Source organism: Tarenaya hassleriana, unplaced genomic scaffold, assembly GCF_000463585.1.
Source record: "Tarenaya hassleriana unplaced genomic scaffold, ASM46358v1 Cleome13, whole genome shotgun sequence".
In the NCBI taxonomy this organism is placed as follows: Eukaryota; Viridiplantae; Streptophyta; class Magnoliopsida; order Brassicales; family Cleomaceae; genus Tarenaya; species Tarenaya hassleriana.
In genome coordinates, this window is record NW_010963495.1 from 2,343,162 (window position 1) to 2,364,217 (window position 21,056).

Below are 21,056 nucleotides of genomic sequence, written 5' to 3' on the forward strand. Positions count from 1 at the left end.
AAAAGATAAGAGCTCCTAGCGGCGTTTCTGGCATAAACTCATCAAATTTGACAAGTAAAAAAAATATTAATTTACTCTTGGAATAATTTGAGGGTTAAAAAATCCTATCAGAGACGAACGAGATCCAAAAATTAAAACCGCCTCCAAACGAAATAAAACAAAAATAAGGGGTCCCACCTTAAAAAAATATAAAAATATCTCAGGACGACGATCCCTCGTGGCATTCAGGGCCTGCCTGCTTCTCCTCATCGTTCGTTGTGTATTGATCGATTTCGTGGCAAATTCGGTCACCACCTTCGACGACGATCTCTAAAGATATCTTTGGAATCTCCGCCATTTCTCTTCTCTATCTCTCTCTCCCTCTTTCTCACGCGCGGTGATTAAAGATCTTCTTCAATCGGTTATACTATTTTTTAGGAATTTTCTCCTCGGCATTGAATAGGTAAGATTTCTCGCCCTTTCTAGCCAATTTTCCTTTTTTCCTTTTTGAAATCGAATACAATTTGTCAAATGATATCCTTGGTTCTTGATTTTCTGGGGATTCGTCTGAAGAACACCCATCTGGGTTTTGTATTCTCAACTAGGTTTTCTTCAAAATTCTGGTTGTTTTCTTCTTCCTTTCTTTTTGTTGGGTCTGAGCTAAATTTGCTTAACCCCTTCATGGTTCTTTTCGGATATTTGTTGTGAGAAATGATTTTTTTATTGGAATTCATGGACTATTTTTTTTTCTTTTCATATCATTGCTTGTTCTTAAGATTAAGCTGAAATTTGCAAATTTACCTGATATCCCCGTTGCATTTCTTCGTTAGTCCATTGGTTCGTGTAGATCGATTTCCGCGTTTCCCTTGCGACAGATGATCTGGGATTTCCTCTCTGCCGGAAAATTTTGTCTTTGACTCATAACTCGTGAATTGGTTTGGTCGAGAACCGTTTTGATTGATTATACGCTGTCCTCTGTGATAGTACATGTAGAGAGAATGAAGGGTGAGACAGAGATTAGGGAAGAGACACAAGCTTCATCCGAAACTATGGAGAAGCAAAAGGAGTCTCAACCAAAGGAAGGGAAAGGGAAGAGACTGTGGAAGAAGGTGAAGTATCAGCTCGTAGAATACCACTCGTTGCCCGGTTATTTGAGAGACAATGAGTTCATTGTCGGTCACTATAGATCCGAATGGCCGCTGAAGCAGATTCTCATCAGTGTCTTTACCATCCACAACGAGACTCTCAATGTTTGGACGTAAGATTTTCTACTTCTCTACCATTAAACATCTTGAATTCATCGACTTTGAGCCGCTTCGCTTGTCATATGGGGGATTTGGTAAATGCATTAGTCACTGTTCGTAGGTGTTTTTTCGTTGCAGGCACTTAATCGGGTTCTTCCTGTTTCTTGCACTCACCATATACACGGCCAAGATGGTGCCGGGCATGGATCTTCACTCTCTACAGCATCGCATTCCGGACGTTTTGCGAAAGGCCGATCTTCACAAACTGCATTCTGATCTGGTGACATGTCTTCCGTCTTTACCCCACATGCCCGATTTGCATCGGCTTAGACATGATCTCAAGACTTCTCTGCCCTCTGGTCGGCATGTCATGGAGCTTCTTTATAACTGTTTGCCCGAGAGATTCTCTCATGGCAACTACACTGACATGTGTGTCTTGGTAAAAAAAAATTGCCACCCTTTTCACATACTTATGGTCGTAGTCTCGCTACTCGATACCATCTTTGTTGTATGTATATAACATTGTCTGATCATCATGATGAATGCAGCACTCGGTGAAGGAGGACCTCGTGAACATAATAGCACCTCTACTGGCGCGGCCGATAACCCGATGGCCATTCTTTGCATTCTTAGGCGGTGCGATGTTCTGTTTATTAGCCAGCAGCACATGCCATCTCTTCTCGTGTCACTCGGAAAGAATCTCTTACATCATGCTGAGACTAGACTATGCCGGAATAGCAGCCTTAATCTCCACTTCCTTCTACCCCCCAGTGTACTACTCCTTCATGTGCGACCCTTTCTTTTGCAATCTCTACTTAGGGTTCATCACCATCCTCGGCATTGCCACCGTTCTGTTTTCGCTCCTGCCCGTTTTCCAGAACCCCGAGTTCCGCACCATCCGGGCCTCGCTCTTCTTCGGGATGGGACTATCTGGCGTGGCACCGATCCTGCACAAGCTCGTCCTCTTCTGGGATCAGCCCGTGGCGCTTCACACGACAGGGTACGAGGTTTTGATGGGCTTGCTTTACGGGATAGGTGCTCTTGTCTACGCCACTCGGATCCCGGAGAGATGGATGCCGGGGAAATTCGATATAGCCGGCCATAGCCATCAGCTGTTCCATGTCCTGGTGGTGGCTGGCGCGTATACTCATTACAGGGCCGGGTTGGTCTACCTCAAATGGCGCGACCTCGAAGGTTGTTGAAATTATATGTCACAAACTGTGAATTGTGTGTATTCGAGGGATCAGGAACATTTATCCAGTCTTCGTTGACTCTTGATCCTACGGCTCTCCTTTGTATCGGTGAAGTATGAATTTTTTTTTAAAAAAAGTGAATATAAAAAAACTTTATTAAAAAAGCAATGTGAAGAAATTGTAACGGTCGGGCCAATCTGGGGGGGGGGGGGTCAGCTTTAACTTCGTGACAGGTAACACAACTTGGCCTCGTATCTCGTGCCTCATAAATCTGGGGATGCCGGAAAATGTGGCTCTTGGACCTTAGATCCCAATCAAAATATTTGCATTTCTTTTATTTTTACGTGCATGCAGTGAATTTACGAATTTTATTAATTATTATTTTTTGTTTTCGTTTCAGATGTGAATAATATTTTGTTGACTTATTTTTAATGCGCCCAAAAAGATTTGATTGTCGTTAAAGCGGACAATCTAAATGAATATTAAGCCGAAGCTTTTTGAAAGCCTAAACTGCGGGGAAATTTTCATCTCCGGCCCCTAAATTGTCGGTAGAATCTCACATGCTATCGTCTACGTGTCATGATCCATAGCTCGACACGTAAGCTCATTCAAACACTTCACTCTTCGGCGCATCTTAGCAACACGACCGTCGGTGGACCGACGCTTACTCTTCTATTTTTTTTTCTCTCGCTACGGTGCGCCAACCAACTTGACAAAACACGTTCGAGATTGCGACCAACTAAGATCCCATTCCCATATATATATATTATTGCAATAAATTCTTATCATGTAATGTAATAAATAAATACTATAAGAGCAAAATCAAATATGTTATACTATCTTTGTATACCCTTTTTAACCATGCATTTAGTAGTCTAGTGTTCTAAATGTAGAGATAAATTTGCCATTATATGGTAATAATGCATGTATGGGAAAAACAGTCGAATCGCATACCCCAACTGTTTCTTCTTTTTTTTTTTTTTTCCTTTCCATTTTTTTGAGGGGGAATTGTATATCCCCTCTCTCACTAGATATTCAGATTAGTGGTCCGACCCGACGAATCTTCCCTTTTTTCCTTCACCTGGATGGCCTCGCCTGAAACGCCGCATTCCCGGTCAGCGCCCATGGGAAAATACGGCGGAGCCAGAACCAGAGCCACCGTCTGTTTCTCCGACGGCCTCGTCTTCCTGGGCGGAGCTCTCATGGCCCTCCTCCTCGTCTGGTCCTTTTTCTCCTTCTCTCCTTCCCCCAACATCGGCGTCAAATCCGACGACGACACGCTAAAATGCAGTGGATGCTCTCGCGGCGTTGACCTCCGGTATGACCCGCCCGACCCGGTTTTCTACGACGACCCGGATCTCAGCTACTCCATCGAGAGACCCGTCAAGGGCTGGGACGAGAAACGGAGGCAGTGGCTCGAGCTTCATCCGTCGTTCAAACCCGGAGCGGCGAACCGGGTCGTGATGGTGACGGGGTCGCAGTCGACACCCTGCAAGAATCCGATCGGAGATCACCTCTTGCTCCGGTTCTTCAAGAACAAGGTCGATTACTGTCGGATCCACGGCTACGACATCTTCTACAGCAATTCACTGCTTCACCCGAAGATGGGTTCGTACTGGGCGAAGCTTCCGGTGGTGAAGGCGGCGATGCTGGCTCACCCGGAGGCCGAGTGGATCTGGTGGGTCGACTCGGATGCGCTCTTCACGGACATGGACTTCACCATCCCTTTCGACCGTTACCGTGACCACAACCTCGTCGTCCACGGTTGGACGGACCTCGTCTACAACCAACGGAGCTGGACGGCGTTAAACGCCGGCGTCTTCCTCATGAGGAACTGTCAGTGGTCGATGGAGCTGATCGACACGTGGACGGGGATGGGGCCCACGAGCCCGGAATACGAGAAGTGGGGGGAGATCCAACGGTCAATATTCAAGGATAAGCTGTTCCCGGAGTCAGACGATCAGACGGCTCTGATTTACTTGCTGTACAAACACAGGGAGGTGTACTACGATAAGATATACCTCGAAGGAGCGTATTATTTCGAAGGGTACTGGTTGGAGATCGTGTCGGGTTTGGATAACGTGACGGAGCGGTACCTGGAGATGGAGCGACAGGACGCCACGTGTCGAAGGAGGCACGCGGAGAAGGTGAGCGAGCGATACGGTGCGTTTAGGGAGGAGAGGTTCCTGAAGGGAGTGGCGGGAGGGAAAGGGAGCGTCAGGAGGCCCTTCATCACGCACTTCACGGGGTGTCAGCCCTGCAGTGGGGACCACAACAGGATGTACAACGGCGACACGTGTTGGAATGGGATGATCAGAGCCCTTAATTTCGCCGATAATCAGGTGATGCGTAGCTATGGATTCGTACACTCGGATCTACGCAAGACCTCCCCTCTCCAACCTGTGCCGTTCGATTACCCCGACGAGCCTTGGTGAATGGCGATGCTGTTGTTATTATTGTTTGATTCCCTTTTTAATACCCTTAGATATGTAACCTAGTTTTGAGGTTCATAATGATGGATATTATTCCTAAAAGTTCAATGTCAAAATCTTTTTTTGAGTAATTGGGTAATCCTTGATTTATGATTTTCTTTGAGATAGTTGTCTATACAAAGGAGAAGACATGATCACAACAAATTAATTATGTGAGATTCATTATCCATGTACGGGTGAAGACATGATCTCCTTCTTTCTTGTTCATCATTCTTCTCTTGTTGTTTCTCTTTTCGAAAAATATCATTCCTTTTGGTGGGTTTTGAATTTGATGTTTTTGTAAGATTAGAACGAAGAATTTAAGGAGAAAAACTGGTACATGGAGATCATCATGTAGATGCATATTAGATGTATCTGAATATTTGGGTACATGATTAATAATAAGGTAAATTGTCAAAAAAATCTCGTACTCTTTTCGACTCAACGAAAAAATCGTTTACTTTTTTGTTTACCAATTAAATCCTATATTTGGTGTTATTAACCCATAAAACACTAATTTTTTTTTTTAAATTCACCGAAAAACCTATGTGTTCGCCAACTCAAACAAAAATGATAATATGTCAATGATAGGTTTCCAAGTGATGCACACATCATCATAATTATATCACATTATCATTTCAAACAAAATTTAAATTAAATAATTTATTTAAATTAATATATACATATATATATATATTAAATATAAAATTATTTATAACTAATAAAACACATATATACATATCTACAATATATATATATTATAGATTATATTATAAGTAATATATATATACACATATTATTTTATATATGTATATATTTTTTTTATATTAGTTATAATTACTTTTATTTTAATATAGATATTAGTTGAATATGCATTATATATATGTATATATGCTAGTTAACTAACATATATACATATAATAAATTTATATATACATATAAATTTATATGTACATATAATAAAAATATATATTATATGTATATATATTAGTTATAATTATTTTTATTTTAATATGTATATTATGTATATATATATATATAATTAATTATAATTATTTTTATTTTAATATATATATATATATTAGTTTTTTTTTATGAAATGTGATTGAATTAATACCAAAGAAACAAATGTCATAGTATTTACAAATTAGAGATAGCTCTAAACAGATCTCCCATAAACAGATGGGGAAAATTACATGTTCCTACATGAAGTAATGCGATACCACTGCTGTAATAATTTGTTTTCTGTCGCGCCCGGATTATGGAGAGAGATTAGTTTGTTCCTCATGGTCCGATCAACCTTGAGTCTTGCTTGGTGGATAGTAAGATGTCGGTCTCTATGAATGCGAGAATTTCTTTCCATCCAAATGGTGTATGTGATAACCTGCGTGAGTAACTTCTTAATCGTAGCTTCGTCACGGTTCGTAGATTGATTGGTCCAATCCAGAAAGTCTCGGATATGTGTCTGAGGGGGTTCTTCCATTAGCCGTCCAAAGCGCAACCAAATCGAGCGACTAAATCTGCACCCAAAGAACATGTGGGGATGTGATTCCAAATCGGCGCAACATAGAATGCACCGATTCAGAGCTTGGATTCCCCACGTCTCGAGCCGGTCGGTAGTCGGGAGGCGTTCTTGGAGCATCTGCCACGTTAAGAACGCATGCCTTGGAGTAGCCTGTCGGAACCATGCTAAGCCACAGCCTTCGAACGCAGTTCCCGGAGATCTCAGTTGTTCCCATGTTTGCCTAGAGGAAAAGAAAGTCTTTCGAGTGCCTCCCATGTGTCGCCAGGTTGGGAGGTCCGGACCAGCATCATTAGTCGGTGGATTCAGCTCTAGCAGCTTCAGATGTAGCTCTTGTATTCTATTGCTTCTCGCCGGCGGAAGAGACCAATTGCCGTTGCGTACAACATCGGCTACAGTGGCACTCTTCGGCAACCGCAGTAGACCTGGTCATGTTTCACCAATAAACACAATGAGAGGGCCAATATCTAGCCAAGAGTCATACCAGAATGATGTATCTCTCCCATTTCCGAGCTTGACTCCAATGAATTCCCGGGCCTGATTGCGCATCTGTAGTAGTTTACGCAGATTCCAGCTCACATTTTGTTGTGCCTTGAGTCCCCAGTAGGATTTTTCCTTGAATGATATATTAGTTATAATATATATATATATATATATATATTGTAGTTATGTGAATATATATTTTATTAATTACAAATAATTTTATTTTAGATATATATATATATATATGAATTTATATGCATATATCTTAATTAAGATAAATTATTTAATTTAAATTTTATTTGAAATGATGATGTGATATAATTATGATGATGTGATATAATTATGATGATGTGTGCATGATTTCGAAGACATATCATGGCCATATCTTCATTTTTATTAAGTTGACAGATTCGAGAAATTTTCGGTGAATTTTTAAAAAATTCAGAATTTTATTAATTAATTATATCAAGTACAAAGTTTAATTGATAAAAAAAATAAGTTTTTTTATATGCCCTTAATAATATTATATAGCAGGCATGGTTAAAATATGGTCTTATATAGTCGGTGTTTGCGCAGGGGAGTTTCACATAAATGGTTCAAACGAAAATCGAGTCAGAAAAAGAAAAGGAGATTAATTATCCAACGGAAAAATTTTGGGGTCGGATATAGTTTTCAATAATAATCGTGATATTTATTTGATTTTCTTTTTTCTGCATTTCGTCGCATTATGAAGTAAAAACACATCCCAAAAGGAGATCATAAGTAGCCTTGTTCGAAGAGCGATGTAACACAATCATCAAACATCTCCTCAAGAGACTTGAACTTCAACCCGAGGCTCGTTATCTTCGACGTATTATAATCATAATGCAGCTCCTTCGTGTCTTCAATCCTTGAAAAATGTTAATCTTTGTTTTAGTTAATGCATAGAAAAAATATATACATATATATATCAAAATTAAGGGTTATTTCAGACAAAAAAGCTAACCTCGTGGTGGCGATGGGGAGTGATGGGTAACGAGCCGAAAACAAGGAAACCAGCTGGTCGAGGCCGACCACGGCCGAGCTGCATAAGTATCTGCCTCGAGCCGCTTTGTGTTCGTAAACAAGGATGTGGGCTCGTGCCACGTCATCGATGTGGACATATCCCATTCTTTCAGGCCATTCGAGCTTGTTTGTTTCCCCTGTTTGTTGGTTACGAATCTTGAAAACATGTATGGAAAGGGACGTGGTGGAAAGAAGGAGGAGAAGAAGAAGTCACCTTTCAGCAATCCGAGGACGTCAGAGGCCGTACAAGAGAGATGTGAAGGTAGGCTCGGTCCTATGACAAAGGCAGGCAACACAGTGACGATATCGATCCTGTTTTCTCGGCTGAATTTCCACGCAGCTTGCTCGGATAGAGTCTTCGATAACGCATACCACATCTTTAGCTCGCCGTGAACGCAATACACCATTTTAGCTTATCATTTCCAATGCATTAATCAAAGCAAACAAGAAATTGATTGATGCGGTTATATAACACATGTTTTAAAACTTTAAGGATACCTGAAGACGTTGGCAGAGTTCAACGTCAGTCCAAGATGACTCATCGAGAGGAGTATTGGGATCAAAATCGTCTCTGATCCTCGCTGTCGAAGAAGAAGACGTAAGAACCACACGCCTTAGTGATGGATTCTTCTTGCACGAACGCAACACGTTCAACGTGCCCTCTATAGCCGGCTTCAATAACTCCGCCTAATCGGCGAACAGAGGGTATATATAGCAGTCGATACACACGTAAATACATACATGCATGTAGGTAGGTTTAGTGATGTGAATGACATGCCTGTGGATCAGAAGAGTGAGAGAGCACAGGTGAAGCAGTGTGGAAAACGCCCTCACATCCCATAATGGCTTCATCGAAACCTCCTTCCTCCATTAGCTCAACCTTCACCAAGTGAAGTCTCTCCTTCGCCCCTTCCATCTCCCAGAGGTGGGCATGTTTCTTCTCGTTCCCTAGTCAGAATCCATTACTGTGAAATAAGGCAAAGGGGGGGGGGGGAGAGAGAGAGAGAGAGAGAGAGAGAGAGAGAGAGAGAGAACTAGGATCTCTGACTGTTCCAACGACATGATATCCTTCAAGGAGAAGCTGTTTCACAAGGCATGAAGCCAAGTAGCCCGAAGCTCCCGTTACACAGACTTTGCCTTTTGCTTGATTCATTTGTTTCCTCCAATGTAGATGGGAATACCCTTGATGAATTATATACTTGTATATATATATATGTGTGTGCATTCCCTACTTTATAATTTCGTAGAGTGGACCACACAATTACTGAAATGGGGGTATTTTGAACGTTTTCTTAATGATGATTATGGAATTCATGTGACTGTGCCAAAGGTTCAGCGTCCTCGCACAACCTTTGACGAGTGCTGATCTTCCATAGCATTTTCCATGGAGATTTCTATCTTGGTTATTATTTATTCACATCTTGGTCTGTTGTGTATTTAATTTTCAATGCTATAGTCTTTACCTTGCAAATGAAATGCATTGCTTCATATTCACGAATCTTCCAAAGCCCCCAAATTAACCATGGGAACATTGCTCATGTATTTATATGTTGCTGTTTTTACTCATTTTTTTTATCCTTTTACTTCGAGAAATATGTAATAAAGTACGGGTTCAAGATTCAAGTAAAGAACAGGAGCTTCAACTATGATTGGGTCATTAGATAACCGGATAAATATCGATAAGTCCGCGCAACAATAAATTAATGTAATATCATTTTCAGCCTAACATACGAAAAATGAAATGTGAATAACGATTTCGCACACCAACTTTGAATTGAGACCCACTTTCACGAGTCTGCTATGCAACCACTCTCGAGAATAATTAAATTCAATTTCCGGGGACGAGGGTCAAATACAGGGCGCTTGACCCACGTTGAAAACCCTTCACATACACAACACATGCCCATCTATATATACACACATATACATACACACACGGCGCATTAATACCAGACTTCGCTTCAGATCCTGTCGTCGGAAGGCTGTTCCGTTATGGAAGCTACATCACACCTATCCTCGCTTCACTCGACCAGAAAGCAACCGGCCAAGCCCTGGAAGAAGCCTCCGTCCGCGCCGTCACAGCCACGGCATCCCAGAATCTACAGAGTCAAACCCGTTGACTTCAAGGAGTTGGTTCAGAAACTAACCGGCGCGCCCGAATCCCAGCCGCCATCGCACCCCGCAGGCGTTATGGCTGAACCCGTAGGACCCGGGCCATTGCTCGAGACCTTGGACACTGCCACTAAGCCGCTCGGGATCCCAGATGAAACGGGCAAAGAGAGTTTCTCGGGATTCGACCTGTCATCATCATCTCCTTCGTCTTCTCGGTTTTGGGATGCTTTCCCGCTTCTCAGTCCTGCAAATCTTTCCAGATGGTAGCAGAGGAACCAACGCTTTTCTTTCCTTCTTTTGCAAAGCTTTCATGTTTGAGATTCTTGATACACCCCTGTTGTTCCTCAAAACTGTTTGCAACAAAACATTAACAAATATACAAATGCCATTCTACAACTTGAACTTGCACATGCTCTTATCTCGTTAAAAACATCAAACCCGACACTCGAAAACAAGAAAAAAAGTGTGAAATGGTTATCGTATGAACACCTGGCAATCTACACAAAGTGAAAAACTTTCCGACCGGTGTTCTCTGCTCTAAGTTTGGATATTTCAGAATCCTCACCCTACTGATCCCAGTAGTTTCTTAGCTGTGACATGTGAAGGAGAAGCTCGTCTCTGCCCAAGCCGGATACACTGCTTGTCAAAATCCAAGGTGGATGTCGGGGATAGTTCTCTCTGATGATTTGTTGGAAGGTTTTGATGTTCTCGTCTGGCCTCTTCCCCTTCTTCATTTTGTCGCACTTTGTGAATACAAAGGTCATCGGTATCTGAAACAGATAGGAATCATCCATCATCAGACACAGCCCGGATAGATAATCACTTCAGAAGGGCAAGAGAACGAGTACAATAACCGTGGATATTCAAACTCAATTGCATACATACCAACACACATGTAATACGGGCAGTGTATATAGAGAAGTAAACACACATGGTCATACTAGAGAGAAGGCCTTAGCCTCTCAAACCGAACAGCAAGGAGGAGCTACATACATTGTTGCGGGCTAGCCAATTGGCACAGTCAAGATCTATCTTTTGAGGAGGAACGCTTGCATCGATCAGAAGAAGAACACCAACCAGAGTGTCTCTATTCAAAAAGTAGCCTTTCGTGAATGCAGACCAATCCATTCTTGCAGTGTCCGAAGCTTTAGCAAAGCTGCGGAAGAATTCCCCACGATTACACACCAAATCCAAACATCTTATGTAAAGTATCTAGAATCATGAACTATAAGTGTGTGCAGGAACAACATGCTAGAGATGAGATGATGCAAGTTTTCCATCTTTACTCGGGAAAAGCCTCCTAATTTTTTCCCAATTCTTGACAGATTTAAGATTAAAAAAACAAAATCATACGTACCCATAACCGGGCAAATCCACAATGTACCAGCTTTTGTTCACCAAGAAGTGATTGATAAGCTGAGTCTTTCCTGCGGAAAACACGATTACGAAGTTCAATGTAACAGCAACCCAATTTTGAACTCAAGCTGTGATTACAATCAAATCTGAAACTGAAACAGACCTGGTTTCTTCGATGTGAGCGCCACTTCCTTCTTACGGACCAAACAATTGATGAGTGAAGACTTGCCCACGTTAGACCGACCAAGAATCGCGAACTCGGGCCGATCGTCTTTCGGACAGTCCTTGGCCCGACCACTGCTCTTCACGAACTCGACCTCCCTGATCTGGGAATGACCCGCGAAGGGTCCGATGACTATATTCGAACCTGGAAGCACCATATCCTCCGTGACCTCCTCCGGGTCCACGCCCGGTGGTACGAACAATACAGAGCGAATGAACTTGGCCGCGTCGGAGATCGACCGTTTCGCGGTGTTCGCGGCCAAAGAGGTGGAGACATAACGGGTCAACGTCGAGTTATTGAACAGCCGGGTTGCATGAAATCGGCGAGATTGAAACGGCGACGAGGTTGGAGAAGCGAGATTGATTATCAGAGGCCGACATCGAAGGAGCATTTTGCCACGGTTCAGGGGGTTTAGGATCGGAGAATCGGAGATAGGGTTTTTGGATGTTGGTTGAGACCAGAAACGGACCTTCTGTCTCAGGCAGAAGCTTCCTGTAAGTCTATTACGTGCTCCGAAATAATAACGTTCAATGACCTTCGGTTTCAGACAGAAGTTTCTAAGTCTGTTTTATTTATGTGTTCCGGAATGATAACGTGGTCAATGACCTCCAGTTTCAGGCAGAGGTTTCTAAGTCAATGTTTCATGTGCATATTGGCATATATGTATTATGTAGAATTTTATTAAAAAACTAACTGTTTTCGACGGATATAATGTATGTTTGTAAAGAATTTGTTTCGAGATTTTGTATATAATTTGTTTTCACTGTCTAATCAAAACAATAAGAATTCTCTTTAATAGCTCAACTGGTGAAATTAGATACAAAGTGTTTAACACGTTTTGAATTCGAATCCCAAATTGGAAAGAGAATAATAATTCTAATTACATGATTTGATTCCAAACCCGAACTCGGCCAAAGACATCCGATTATAAAAAAAAAAAAAGTCTTCTCATTCAATTAATATTCACAATTTTGTATCGCCGTCATGGATGTTAATATCATGTATCATCCGGTTACCCCCAAAAAAAAGTCTTCTCATTCAATTAATATTCGTAATTTTGTATCGCCGTCGCGGGTGTTAATATCATGGGGCGACTGACCAGTGAAAGCAATATTACGAAATTATGATAAAGTTCCCTTACACTCACTGAGGCTTTTAATATGTGACTCTACGCACATACAAACATACATGCATGTATGTATGTATCTAACTTCCTCCATTGCGTAAACTTGTAACTAAGAATCAAAGCATGGATATATTTCCTTTATTCCGACAGGGCGAAGTTCTTTGACTAAGGCATGGGTAAAGAATGTCGTCTAAATAACTCTTGAATGTTTCTTTCTTCCACGAGTATGTTGTTGTTCACGGTGAATCAAAGAAATATTGATTGAAATTCGTATACTTGCTCATTTTCATTTTAAAATTGATTATATAATTATAAATTTATTAATATATATACAAAACCATGCAAATCGGTATTGTTTTCCCTTTAGATCGATATGCGTCTCTCTCACGAAGATAAGTCTTGCTTTTATAGAGACTGAGTGACCCCTCTCCCTTTTTTTTTTCTTTTTCTTTTTGGGTAACGCCCTTGCGAATAAAAATTCGAAACGTATGTCATCCTATAAGAATCTAAGATATCGTACCGAATTTTGTCACGTAAGAATCGGGCGCAACTCAAAATGTTGTAACACATATATACATACGTACGTACATACATACATACATACATACATACATACATACATACATACATACATACATACATACATACATACATACATACATACATACATACATACATACATACATACATACATACATACATACATACATACATACATACATACATACATACATACATACATACATACATACATACATACATACATACATACATACATACATACATACATACATACATACATACATACATACATACATACATACATACATACATACATACATACATACATACATACATACATACATACATACATACATACATACATACATACATACATACATACATACATACATGTGTATATATATGTTGCCTTAAGACTATTCAAAAGTACTCCTAGTTTATAGAAGTTCTTTACATGTGTTATATTTATTCAGAACTATAGTTGTTTCATATGGACATGACGATATTGATATATTCGTAATTTTAAATTTAAATGATGGAATAATTACATGCAATTTGTTAGTAACAAATTTCGAATCATTCAAAATTTTGCCTCCTTGAGATTTCACAATATTTCATATCAAGACAAAGTCACTCCATGGGAGCTTGTATTGATTAAATTTAATAGGGGATATCGCCATAAAAACCCTGTACTTTTATCAGGTTAACGAAAAAACTCTATACTTTTTTGTTTACCAATTAAACCCTATACTTGGTATGATTAACCAATAAAACCCCAAACTTGTTAATAATTCACCGAAAACCCCCCGCGGCTGCCAACTCAAACAAAAATGATGATGTGGCAATGACTTGACTTCCAAGTTATGTACACATCATCAAAATTATGACACATCATCATTTCAAACAAAAATAAATTACATAATTTATTTAAATTAATTTATATACATATAAATTCACATATATATATATTAAATATAAAATTACTTATAACTAATAAAACATACATATATATATATTATAAATTACATTAAAAATAATATATATATACATATTATTTGTTAATATATATTGTATATATATTATTTTTTAATATATAGTGTATATATTATTTATAATTACTTTTCTTTTAATATGCATATTAGTTGTATATATATATGTTACATGTATAACTAATACATATACATATACATATTATTTTTAATAGATATATTATATGTGTATATGTTAGTTATAATTATTTTTATTGTAATATGTGTATTAGTTATATATGTATATGTTATATGTATAACTACAATATATTACACACATAACTACAATACAATATATATGTATATTTTTTTTGATAAAATATATGTATATTATAACTAATACATATACATATTACAATAAAAATAATTATAACTAACACATACACATATAATGTATCTATTAAAAATAATATGTATATGTATATATATTAGTTATACATGTAATATATATATATATAACTAATATGCATATTAAAATAAAAGTAATTATAACTAATATATATACAATATATATTAAAAAATAATATGTATATATATATATTATTTATAATGTAATTTATAATATATATATATGTGTGTGTGTTTTATTAGTTATAAGTAATTTTATATTTAATATATATATATTTAATATATATATGAATTTATATGTATATAAATTAATTTAAATAAATTATATAATTTATTTTTGTTTGAAATGATGATGTGTCATAATTTTGATGATGTGTACATAACTTGGAAGCCAAGTCATTGCCACATCATCATTTTTATTTGAGTTGGCAGACGCGGGAGGTTTTCGGTGAATTATTAACAAGTTTGGAGTTTTATTGGTTAATCATACCAAGTATAGGATTTAATTGGTAAGCAAAAAAGTATAGGGTTTTTTCGTTGATCTGGGAAGAGTACAAGGTTTTTATGGCGATTTCCCCAATTTAATATAATCAATTGAGTTTTTTTTTTGGTAAATTATAACCAATATGAGTTGCATTGTTTCGATATGAAATCTAAATTTTATAATAGCATGAACTGCTCGTGTTTTGTAATGTTGATGAAAATAATTTTGGATGTGTTATTTTATATGTCTCATATTCATACTTTATTAACTTCCAATTCCATACCAAGAACTTCAAACTTAATAACTTTCAAAATATACAACCACATCATGCATATCATACATCATTAGAAAGATAATTTCGATATCTATGAAACGACATCAAGAACATGCAATTCTGATAACGGTATAGAAAGTTATGTTCAAACCAACATCATTATATCAATATGATTTTTAAAACCGGAAAACCAACTCCGAACCCACGACCAACCGTGTCTCCTTAAGAAAATTATTCCCCGCACGGTACCTACGGTTAAATGGAATATATCCTCCCAGGATAGGACGAATGTACCTCACCGGAACAGTGGTACTTCAAACTCCAGTACCTTGTCGAACTCAAAGCTCGGCTTGAATCACAAAGAGAAAATATGTGTTTTTTTTTCTTTAGAAAACTCTTATTTGTTTTTCTTGGTGCGTTGTATTGTGTCTAAAATATGAAAACAATCATCCTATTTATAGAATTGAAAAACTTGTAATATTTTAAAAAAGCCATAAATATATGTAAGTTTTGTAAATAAATTGGAGAGTTTAATTTGAAAAAACTCCAACAAATAATCGCGTCGATCCACCATTTGCATGCAAATTGTTCTTGGTAAACACATGTTGTGTGGGAAACCTGCCTAATATCTTTTATAGTACATGGATTTTTTTTATATCCACAAAATATTCAATGGACCGTCATATTTTTGTAACGAAAAAAGGAACGAAAGGCAACTGCTGAAAAGCTCTAATGTGGGAAGCTTTTTTTATTTGTGATATTAAAAATAATTATTTTCTTCGATAAAGTTTGAGTTCACATGAGACCGACTCCAGTATTCTGGCTATAAAGCATTGCATGTCTCTGTCTCTTCTTTATCCGTCGAACGCGTAAGTTCATGTGACCGTCCTCGACCTCCCTCTCCATCTTTCTTCTTCGAATTAAGATATTTTCTTTTCTGTATGGAAAAGTATTTGTGTGGTTATAAATCGAACCTTGATTTGTATGATTATAAAAACATCCACCCCTTACTATTTTTTTCGTATATATACACATACATATATGATATATAGCCTTCTTAACTGTGTATAAATTATGAGCAAATCGTGAATCTATGAGAAACAAACCTACTTCTCAATACCACGTTAAAACCAAAAAAAAAAATAAAGTCATTCTAGAATTCTGTAATCGTGTACCAACAAATAGATTTCCATCACACCTTTTGCTAATTGTATTTAAATTGACAAAAAAAACTTATGAAAGGGAAAAAGCAAACGCGCATATATATGTAATAATGTGTGTATATATATATGTGTGTGCTTTTTGGGGGGTAATTGATTTTCTTTACAGAAAGCGTGGGTCTCATGCAAAGCACCGGATGGCGATTCAATTGGAAATTTTGTGGTTAGATTCGCTGTTTCTTTTCCTAAGCTCCCTGCTTTACTTTTTTTTCACTTCAATGATGAATCTAGTGGCCTCTAGATTCCCCCACGTAAAAATTGGAAAGCAATTAATAACCAAAGCACATTTTATTATTTTAATCAACCAAAAAAAAAAAGATGAACCTCATTATTACCATCATCATCATCATCATCATCACCACCATCGGCAAAATAAGATTTATAACAAAGTATTATACACCATAACTTTATAAACCCAACTACCCACCACTAGATTAACATGGATTCCATTTTCCAAACAAATTTTATTAAGATAATATATATATATATATGGGCAATGCCAATAATGTTTATTAGAATGGAAAAATAGACAGTTCGCCGACAGGGTAGACGAATGGGCACGACATGTGTTAAATGTGGACTGTTTCTTCGCCACTAAGATATTAGAAAACATTACGTTTAAATAAATTTATTAGGGGCCCCCGGGAGAAGAGAGAGAATATGGTACCCCACGAAATATTTGCTGCTTTTACAAAGGTGGTCAGTCTCGTTTACAGATTTAACCCCACCATAGTGCCACATGACTCAAAAGTTGCTCATACCGTATAATATACGGTCCTACGCCGTATATACGGATTGGTCCAAATTACCCCTCGCGCTTCGCCCATAAATATCGGTCTCCCACAATGCAATTCTTCCCTTTTCCCCTTCTAATCTCTCTCATCTCCCTATTACAAAAAATATATATATATTATTAGTGTTTTGTAGCGTTTAACCCATGTTGTCCACCGTACCCTGAACCGGGTTTGGTTAACTCGTTTTCGGATTATCAAACCGGGTTCACGCCTTGGGATTGGGATTTCTCCGAGCTCTCCGCCGTTATCACGTCTTCTCTCAAACCGCCCGTCCCGGACACTTGTTCTGATGATTCCGGCAGGGAATCCGTCAGAAAAAACTCCGATTTTCACAACATGAAAACCGGTTCTGACGAATCCAGTGCCGGTTCCATTAGAACGAACTCCGGTTCCGATAATTTTAATGCTATCCATGGCGTACCGAGTCCTCAACCTGATGAACCGGACTCAGAAGAGACCAAAAAATCGATAACCTGTCCGAATTCCGGCTTGGCAGACCGTAACCATAACCGGGCCGAAATGAACGGCTCCGTTTCGAACCCGAAGGTTTTACAGGTGGTGGACGAGAAAAAGAGGAAGCGGATGGAATCGAACCGGGAATCGGCGAGGCGGTCGAGGATGCGTAAACAAAACCACATCGAGAACTTAAGGAACCAAGTGAACCGGCTCGAGCTTGAAAACCGGGTACTCGCGAACCGGCTCAGGGTCGCGTTGTACCACGTTCAACGGGTGAGTACGGACAACGGCCGGCTCGTGGCGGAGCAAGAGATTCTCCGGCGGAGGTTGTCGGAGATGCGACGGATTCTGATTCTCCGACAACTTCAGCAGCAACGGACACACCATAACACCACCACCATTATCATGGCCCAACAAAACCCATGATCTCATATATCATCGATCAAATTATATAAACCAAAACTTGGAACAAGGAACAAAAGAAATCATATATCAAAGCCTCTCTCTCTCTCTCTCTCTCTCTCTCTCTCTCTCTCTCTCTCTCTCTCTCTCTCTCTCTCTGTAGCTATCTCTCTGTAAATGAAAGGGTGTTAGGCAAGAAAAAAAAAAGTATGGGAGTGTCGATATTTTTCTTTTCTTCTTTTGTTTCCGAGAAAAAAAAAGATGGGTTTTTGGGTCTTTTTTTTTGGGCGCGGGCTAACCATTTCTGTGTTTTTATTATCGTCTCGTGTCAACACCAATGAAGTAAACTATTATATGCAAAATATTAAATTATAAATATAACTTAGTGGATGGTCCTTATGCGAATAAATCATGCAATGATGTAATATAATGGTTGATTTACTCATTTTAAAAATTAAAGCACAGATTCGAACCCCAGGCTGGGGAGGGAGCGCATAATTCAAATCACATGGCTGGCTCCCGGCCCCGGGATTAGTCTGGGCCTCGGCTCAGGAAGCCCGGTTACCCAAAAAAAAAAATCTTTTCTAAAGCCATCCAACATATCATTCGTCCAACTTTAAAATATTAAATAACCCTAATCATTAACTTGAGTCCAAATTATCTAAGATATTAATCATGGATCAACCTCGTAAAACACTGGTCCAATATTTTATTCCTTATAATACTATATACAATCAAGCTGCTCTTTCATACCGCTCTTTACATTTTCATTCTCCAATGGTTATACCCCAACGTATTATAATTTTATCATGACTTAGTGACAACATAAAAGGGAAAAAGATAGTGACTTCTTATGCTCACGATTCATTAGAAAGAATAAATAATATAAGGTAGATATTGTATCACCAAAGTTAATTATAAAAAATAAAAATAGCTATATTTTTCTTCAAACTAAAGTGTATATATCGGTCAACATAACGTCAAGATGGCCGGGCCCATCGAACTATTCGTCAATTATGGGTTGGGCTTACCTGTCATATTCGATAGGTCATTGGGCATTTTGGTCCATCTTCTGTTAATTAATGGGCTCGACCCACGAAAGAAATTTCGAAATGGGCTTTCACGGCTTTGCGCCGCAGAGAAATAATAAAACCATCTCACACGTTCTCGTTCGCTGTTGTCTGGTTTGGCCCAAGATACATCAGTCAGTGTGTATATCCTCGTTAATAACGTGAGTTAAAGTTGCGAAATGTTCATTTTTTAAAAAAAAAAAAAAAGCATGAGGGCAATGGGACAAGTGGACACGTAAGCGCATGCATAGGGAGAATAAGATGCTTAAGATTCGAAATCATGAATGGATGGACCATGATGTTTCATGCTTGGTGGGGTTAGAGGTTGGGTCCATTTGCATTATATGCGATGCCTTCTTTTCTCTTTATAATTCCCCACAATAATTTTTTAAAAATATATATAACAAGAAAGGAGGGGTCGAGAGACAACCAATAAAAGAAATTATGAAAAAATCGGTTGGGGACCCAAAACTGGCGACAAATAAAAGAAAAAAAAACAGAGTGGGAGACAGTTGTTCTTAGGAGTGTGTGTGTGTTTCAAAGGCAAGCCACAATGTTGTCTCCTGTCTGCATCTAGGAAACCTAATTATGGGAATTTTATGGTTAAATCTAATTCCTATTAAATGGATTTGCGATTAGAACCAATCTGACTTTAAAAGTATGAACATAGGTTAAGACAGAAACAGAAGTAGTGTTAGAAATCTGGAGGAAATCAACGGAAAAATGAGAATGAAATCGAACCAAGGGACCGGATATCTCTTCAAGGCGTGTAGACACTTTCCTAAAACCGTTATTCCGTCCGTTACGAGCAAGGACTACCGGAATACGATTCTGAGATACAATGAAGAGAAATACGTTCTAGAATTGCTCGCACAGACAAGGAAACGTGAAGAAGAAGATGAACGAAAGCTTTCGGGAGAGTTTTTGCAAGAAACTTCCGAAAGTGCTCTCAAAATCTCTCAAAAATGGAATAGATCTCGTTCTCAACTTATTCTGACGTCTTTAGTATATAAACACCAAAGAACATCACCAAAAGTTGCAAAATCTGCAGTTATTATGCGAAGAATCGCATCAGTTCGTATATAACTGTCATGTTCCGAGTTACACTTGACACAACATGAAGTACTTCTCACAGACTTTTGACTCAGATCGAGTTCCACCTGACACGGGCCGTGTCAAATTTCTGTGCAACACGAATTTTTCCTCAGACAATCAACACGGTCCGAGTTAAATCTAACACGGACCGAGTTACATTTCTGTAAAGAAAATTTCGTTTTTGTCATGAAGACTGAGTTCTACTTCACCCGAGTTGAGGTATACCTCACTCACAAACCGAACAACTTTACTGCCAAACACATATGTGTTTCACCGATCCATATTATATCATTTACGAACATTCAACTCCTCCACCATATCCGTAATACATATAACTATGAATCTCTTGAGAGATTATTAATAAACCCCATTCATTTACTCTAAAAATACCAACAATCCTCCACCATTTTTAGAGTAAAATAAGCAATGGACAATCAAGCAATTAATCATTCATCTTCACAATTCTGCGCATAAATGAAAGTGTCTTTACGATTGAACTTCCACTTAGTGTAATATACAACAATAGACTCGAATTCCGTAGGTGTCGCTAACGATTGAACCTACGTAATCCTAGTTGAGCTACCAAGTATACACACACACAGAATCAATA

The 21,056-nt window shown here is 38.5% G+C and overlaps 4 protein-coding genes and 1 pseudogene across 8 annotated transcripts; 3 read left to right on the forward strand and 2 right to left on the reverse strand.

Annotated features, from left to right (window-relative positions):
• Positions 1-220: 220 nt before the first annotated feature.
• On the forward strand, positions 221-2,514 carry LOC104807634 (heptahelical transmembrane protein 4). Of its 2 annotated transcripts, none has more exons than XM_010533005.1 (4): positions 221-442; positions 973-1,237; positions 1,362-1,662; positions 1,772-2,514. In XM_010533005.1, exons 2-4 carry the CDS (start codon positions 978-980, stop codon positions 2,423-2,425), a joined length of 1,215 nt encoding a protein of 404 aa, XP_010531307.1. In that variant the 5' UTR covers positions 221-442; positions 973-977; the 3' UTR covers positions 2,426-2,514. The 2 variants fall into 2 exon arrangements, with proteins under 2 accessions (XP_010531307.1, XP_010531306.1); XM_010533004.1 differs by having other exon boundaries at positions 222-442; positions 964-1,237.
• Positions 2,515-3,255: 741 nt separating this feature from the next.
• LOC104807635 (putative glycosyltransferase 7) lies at positions 3,256-5,011 on the forward strand. Its single transcript, XM_010533006.2, has one exon. It carries the CDS (start codon positions 3,502-3,504, stop codon positions 4,849-4,851), a length of 1,350 nt encoding a protein of 449 aa, XP_010531308.1. The 5' UTR covers positions 3,256-3,501; the 3' UTR covers positions 4,852-5,011.
• A 2,547-nt stretch (positions 5,012-7,558) lies between these two features.
• Positions 7,559-9,118, reverse strand: LOC104807636 (tetraketide alpha-pyrone reductase 1-like). 2 transcript variants are annotated; one of them, XM_010533007.2, is made up of 6 exons: positions 8,972-9,118; positions 8,715-8,884; positions 8,435-8,623; positions 8,151-8,313; positions 7,878-8,073; positions 7,559-7,781 (listed from the first exon to the last, which is right to left on the reverse strand). In XM_010533007.2, exons 1-6 carry the CDS (start codon positions 9,087-9,089, stop codon positions 7,649-7,651), a joined length of 969 nt encoding a protein of 322 aa, XP_010531309.1. In that variant the 5' UTR covers positions 9,090-9,118; the 3' UTR covers positions 7,559-7,648. The 2 variants fall into 2 exon arrangements, with proteins under 2 accessions (XP_010531309.1, XP_019057376.1); XM_019201831.1 differs by having other exon boundaries at positions 7,656-7,773.
• A 1,190-nt stretch (positions 9,119-10,308) lies between these two features.
• LOC104807637 (GTP-binding protein At2g22870) lies at positions 10,309-12,115 on the reverse strand. 3 transcript variants are annotated; one of them, XM_010533009.2, is made up of 5 exons: positions 11,568-12,115; positions 11,406-11,475; positions 11,042-11,204; positions 10,614-10,818; positions 10,309-10,398 (listed from the first exon to the last, which is right to left on the reverse strand). In XM_010533009.2, exons 1-4 carry the CDS (start codon positions 12,016-12,018, stop codon positions 10,615-10,617), a joined length of 888 nt encoding a protein of 295 aa, XP_010531311.1. In that variant the 5' UTR covers positions 12,019-12,115; the 3' UTR covers positions 10,309-10,398; position 10,614. The 3 variants fall into 3 exon arrangements, 2 of the variants coding, with proteins under 2 accessions (XP_010531311.1, XP_010531310.1); XR_770831.2 differs by having other exon boundaries at positions 10,315-10,398; positions 10,538-10,818; XM_010533008.2 differs by having other exon boundaries at positions 10,386-10,818.
• Positions 12,116-17,102: 4,987 nt separating this feature from the next.
• On the forward strand, positions 17,103-18,477 carry LOC104807638 (annotated as a pseudogene).
• Positions 18,478-21,056: the final 2,579 nt, after the last annotated feature.

What these genes read in the sequence shown, in the direction of transcription:
- LOC104807634 (XM_010533005.1), top strand. Translation starts at nt 978, where the DNA reads ATGAAGGGTGAGACAGAGATTAGGGAAGAGACACAAGCTTCATCCGAA. An exon ending in GAGACTCTCAATGTTTGGAC is followed by an intron (nt 1,238 to 1,361) that starts GTAAGATTTTCT and finishes TTTTCGTTGCAG; the next exon opens with GCACTTAATCGGGTTCTTCC. An exon ending in ACACTGACATGTGTGTCTTG is followed by an intron (nt 1,663 to 1,771) that starts GTAAAAAAAAAT and finishes TGATGAATGCAG; the next exon opens with CACTCGGTGAAGGAGGACCT.
- LOC104807635 (XM_010533006.2), top strand. Translation starts at nt 3,502, where the DNA reads ATGGCCTCGCCTGAAACGCCGCATTCCCGGTCAGCGCCCATGGGAAAA.
- LOC104807636 (XM_010533007.2), bottom strand. Translation starts at nt 9,089, where the DNA reads ATGAATCAAGCAAAAGGCAAAGTCTGTGTAACGGGAGCTTCGGGCTAC. An exon ending in TGGAACAGTCAGAGATCCTA is followed by an intron (nt 8,885 to 8,971) that starts GTTCTCTCTCTC and finishes GATTCTGACTAG; the next exon opens with GGAACGAGAAGAAACATGCC. An exon ending in AACTCTGCCAACGTCTTCAG is followed by an intron (nt 8,314 to 8,434) that starts GTATCCTTAAAG and finishes GGCGAGCTAAAG; the next exon opens with ATGTGGTATGCGTTATCGAA.
- LOC104807637 (XM_010533009.2), bottom strand. Translation starts at nt 12,018, where the DNA reads ATGCTCCTTCGATGTCGGCCTCTGATAATCAATCTCGCTTCTCCAACC. An exon ending in GCTCACATCGAAGAAACCAG is followed by an intron (nt 11,476 to 11,567) that starts GTCTGTTTCAGT and finishes TGTTTTCCGCAG; the next exon opens with GAAAGACTCAGCTTATCAAT. An exon ending in GTGGATTTGCCCGGTTATGG is followed by an intron (nt 11,205 to 11,405) that starts GTACGTATGATT and finishes ATTCTTCCGCAG; the next exon opens with CTTTGCTAAAGCTTCGGACA.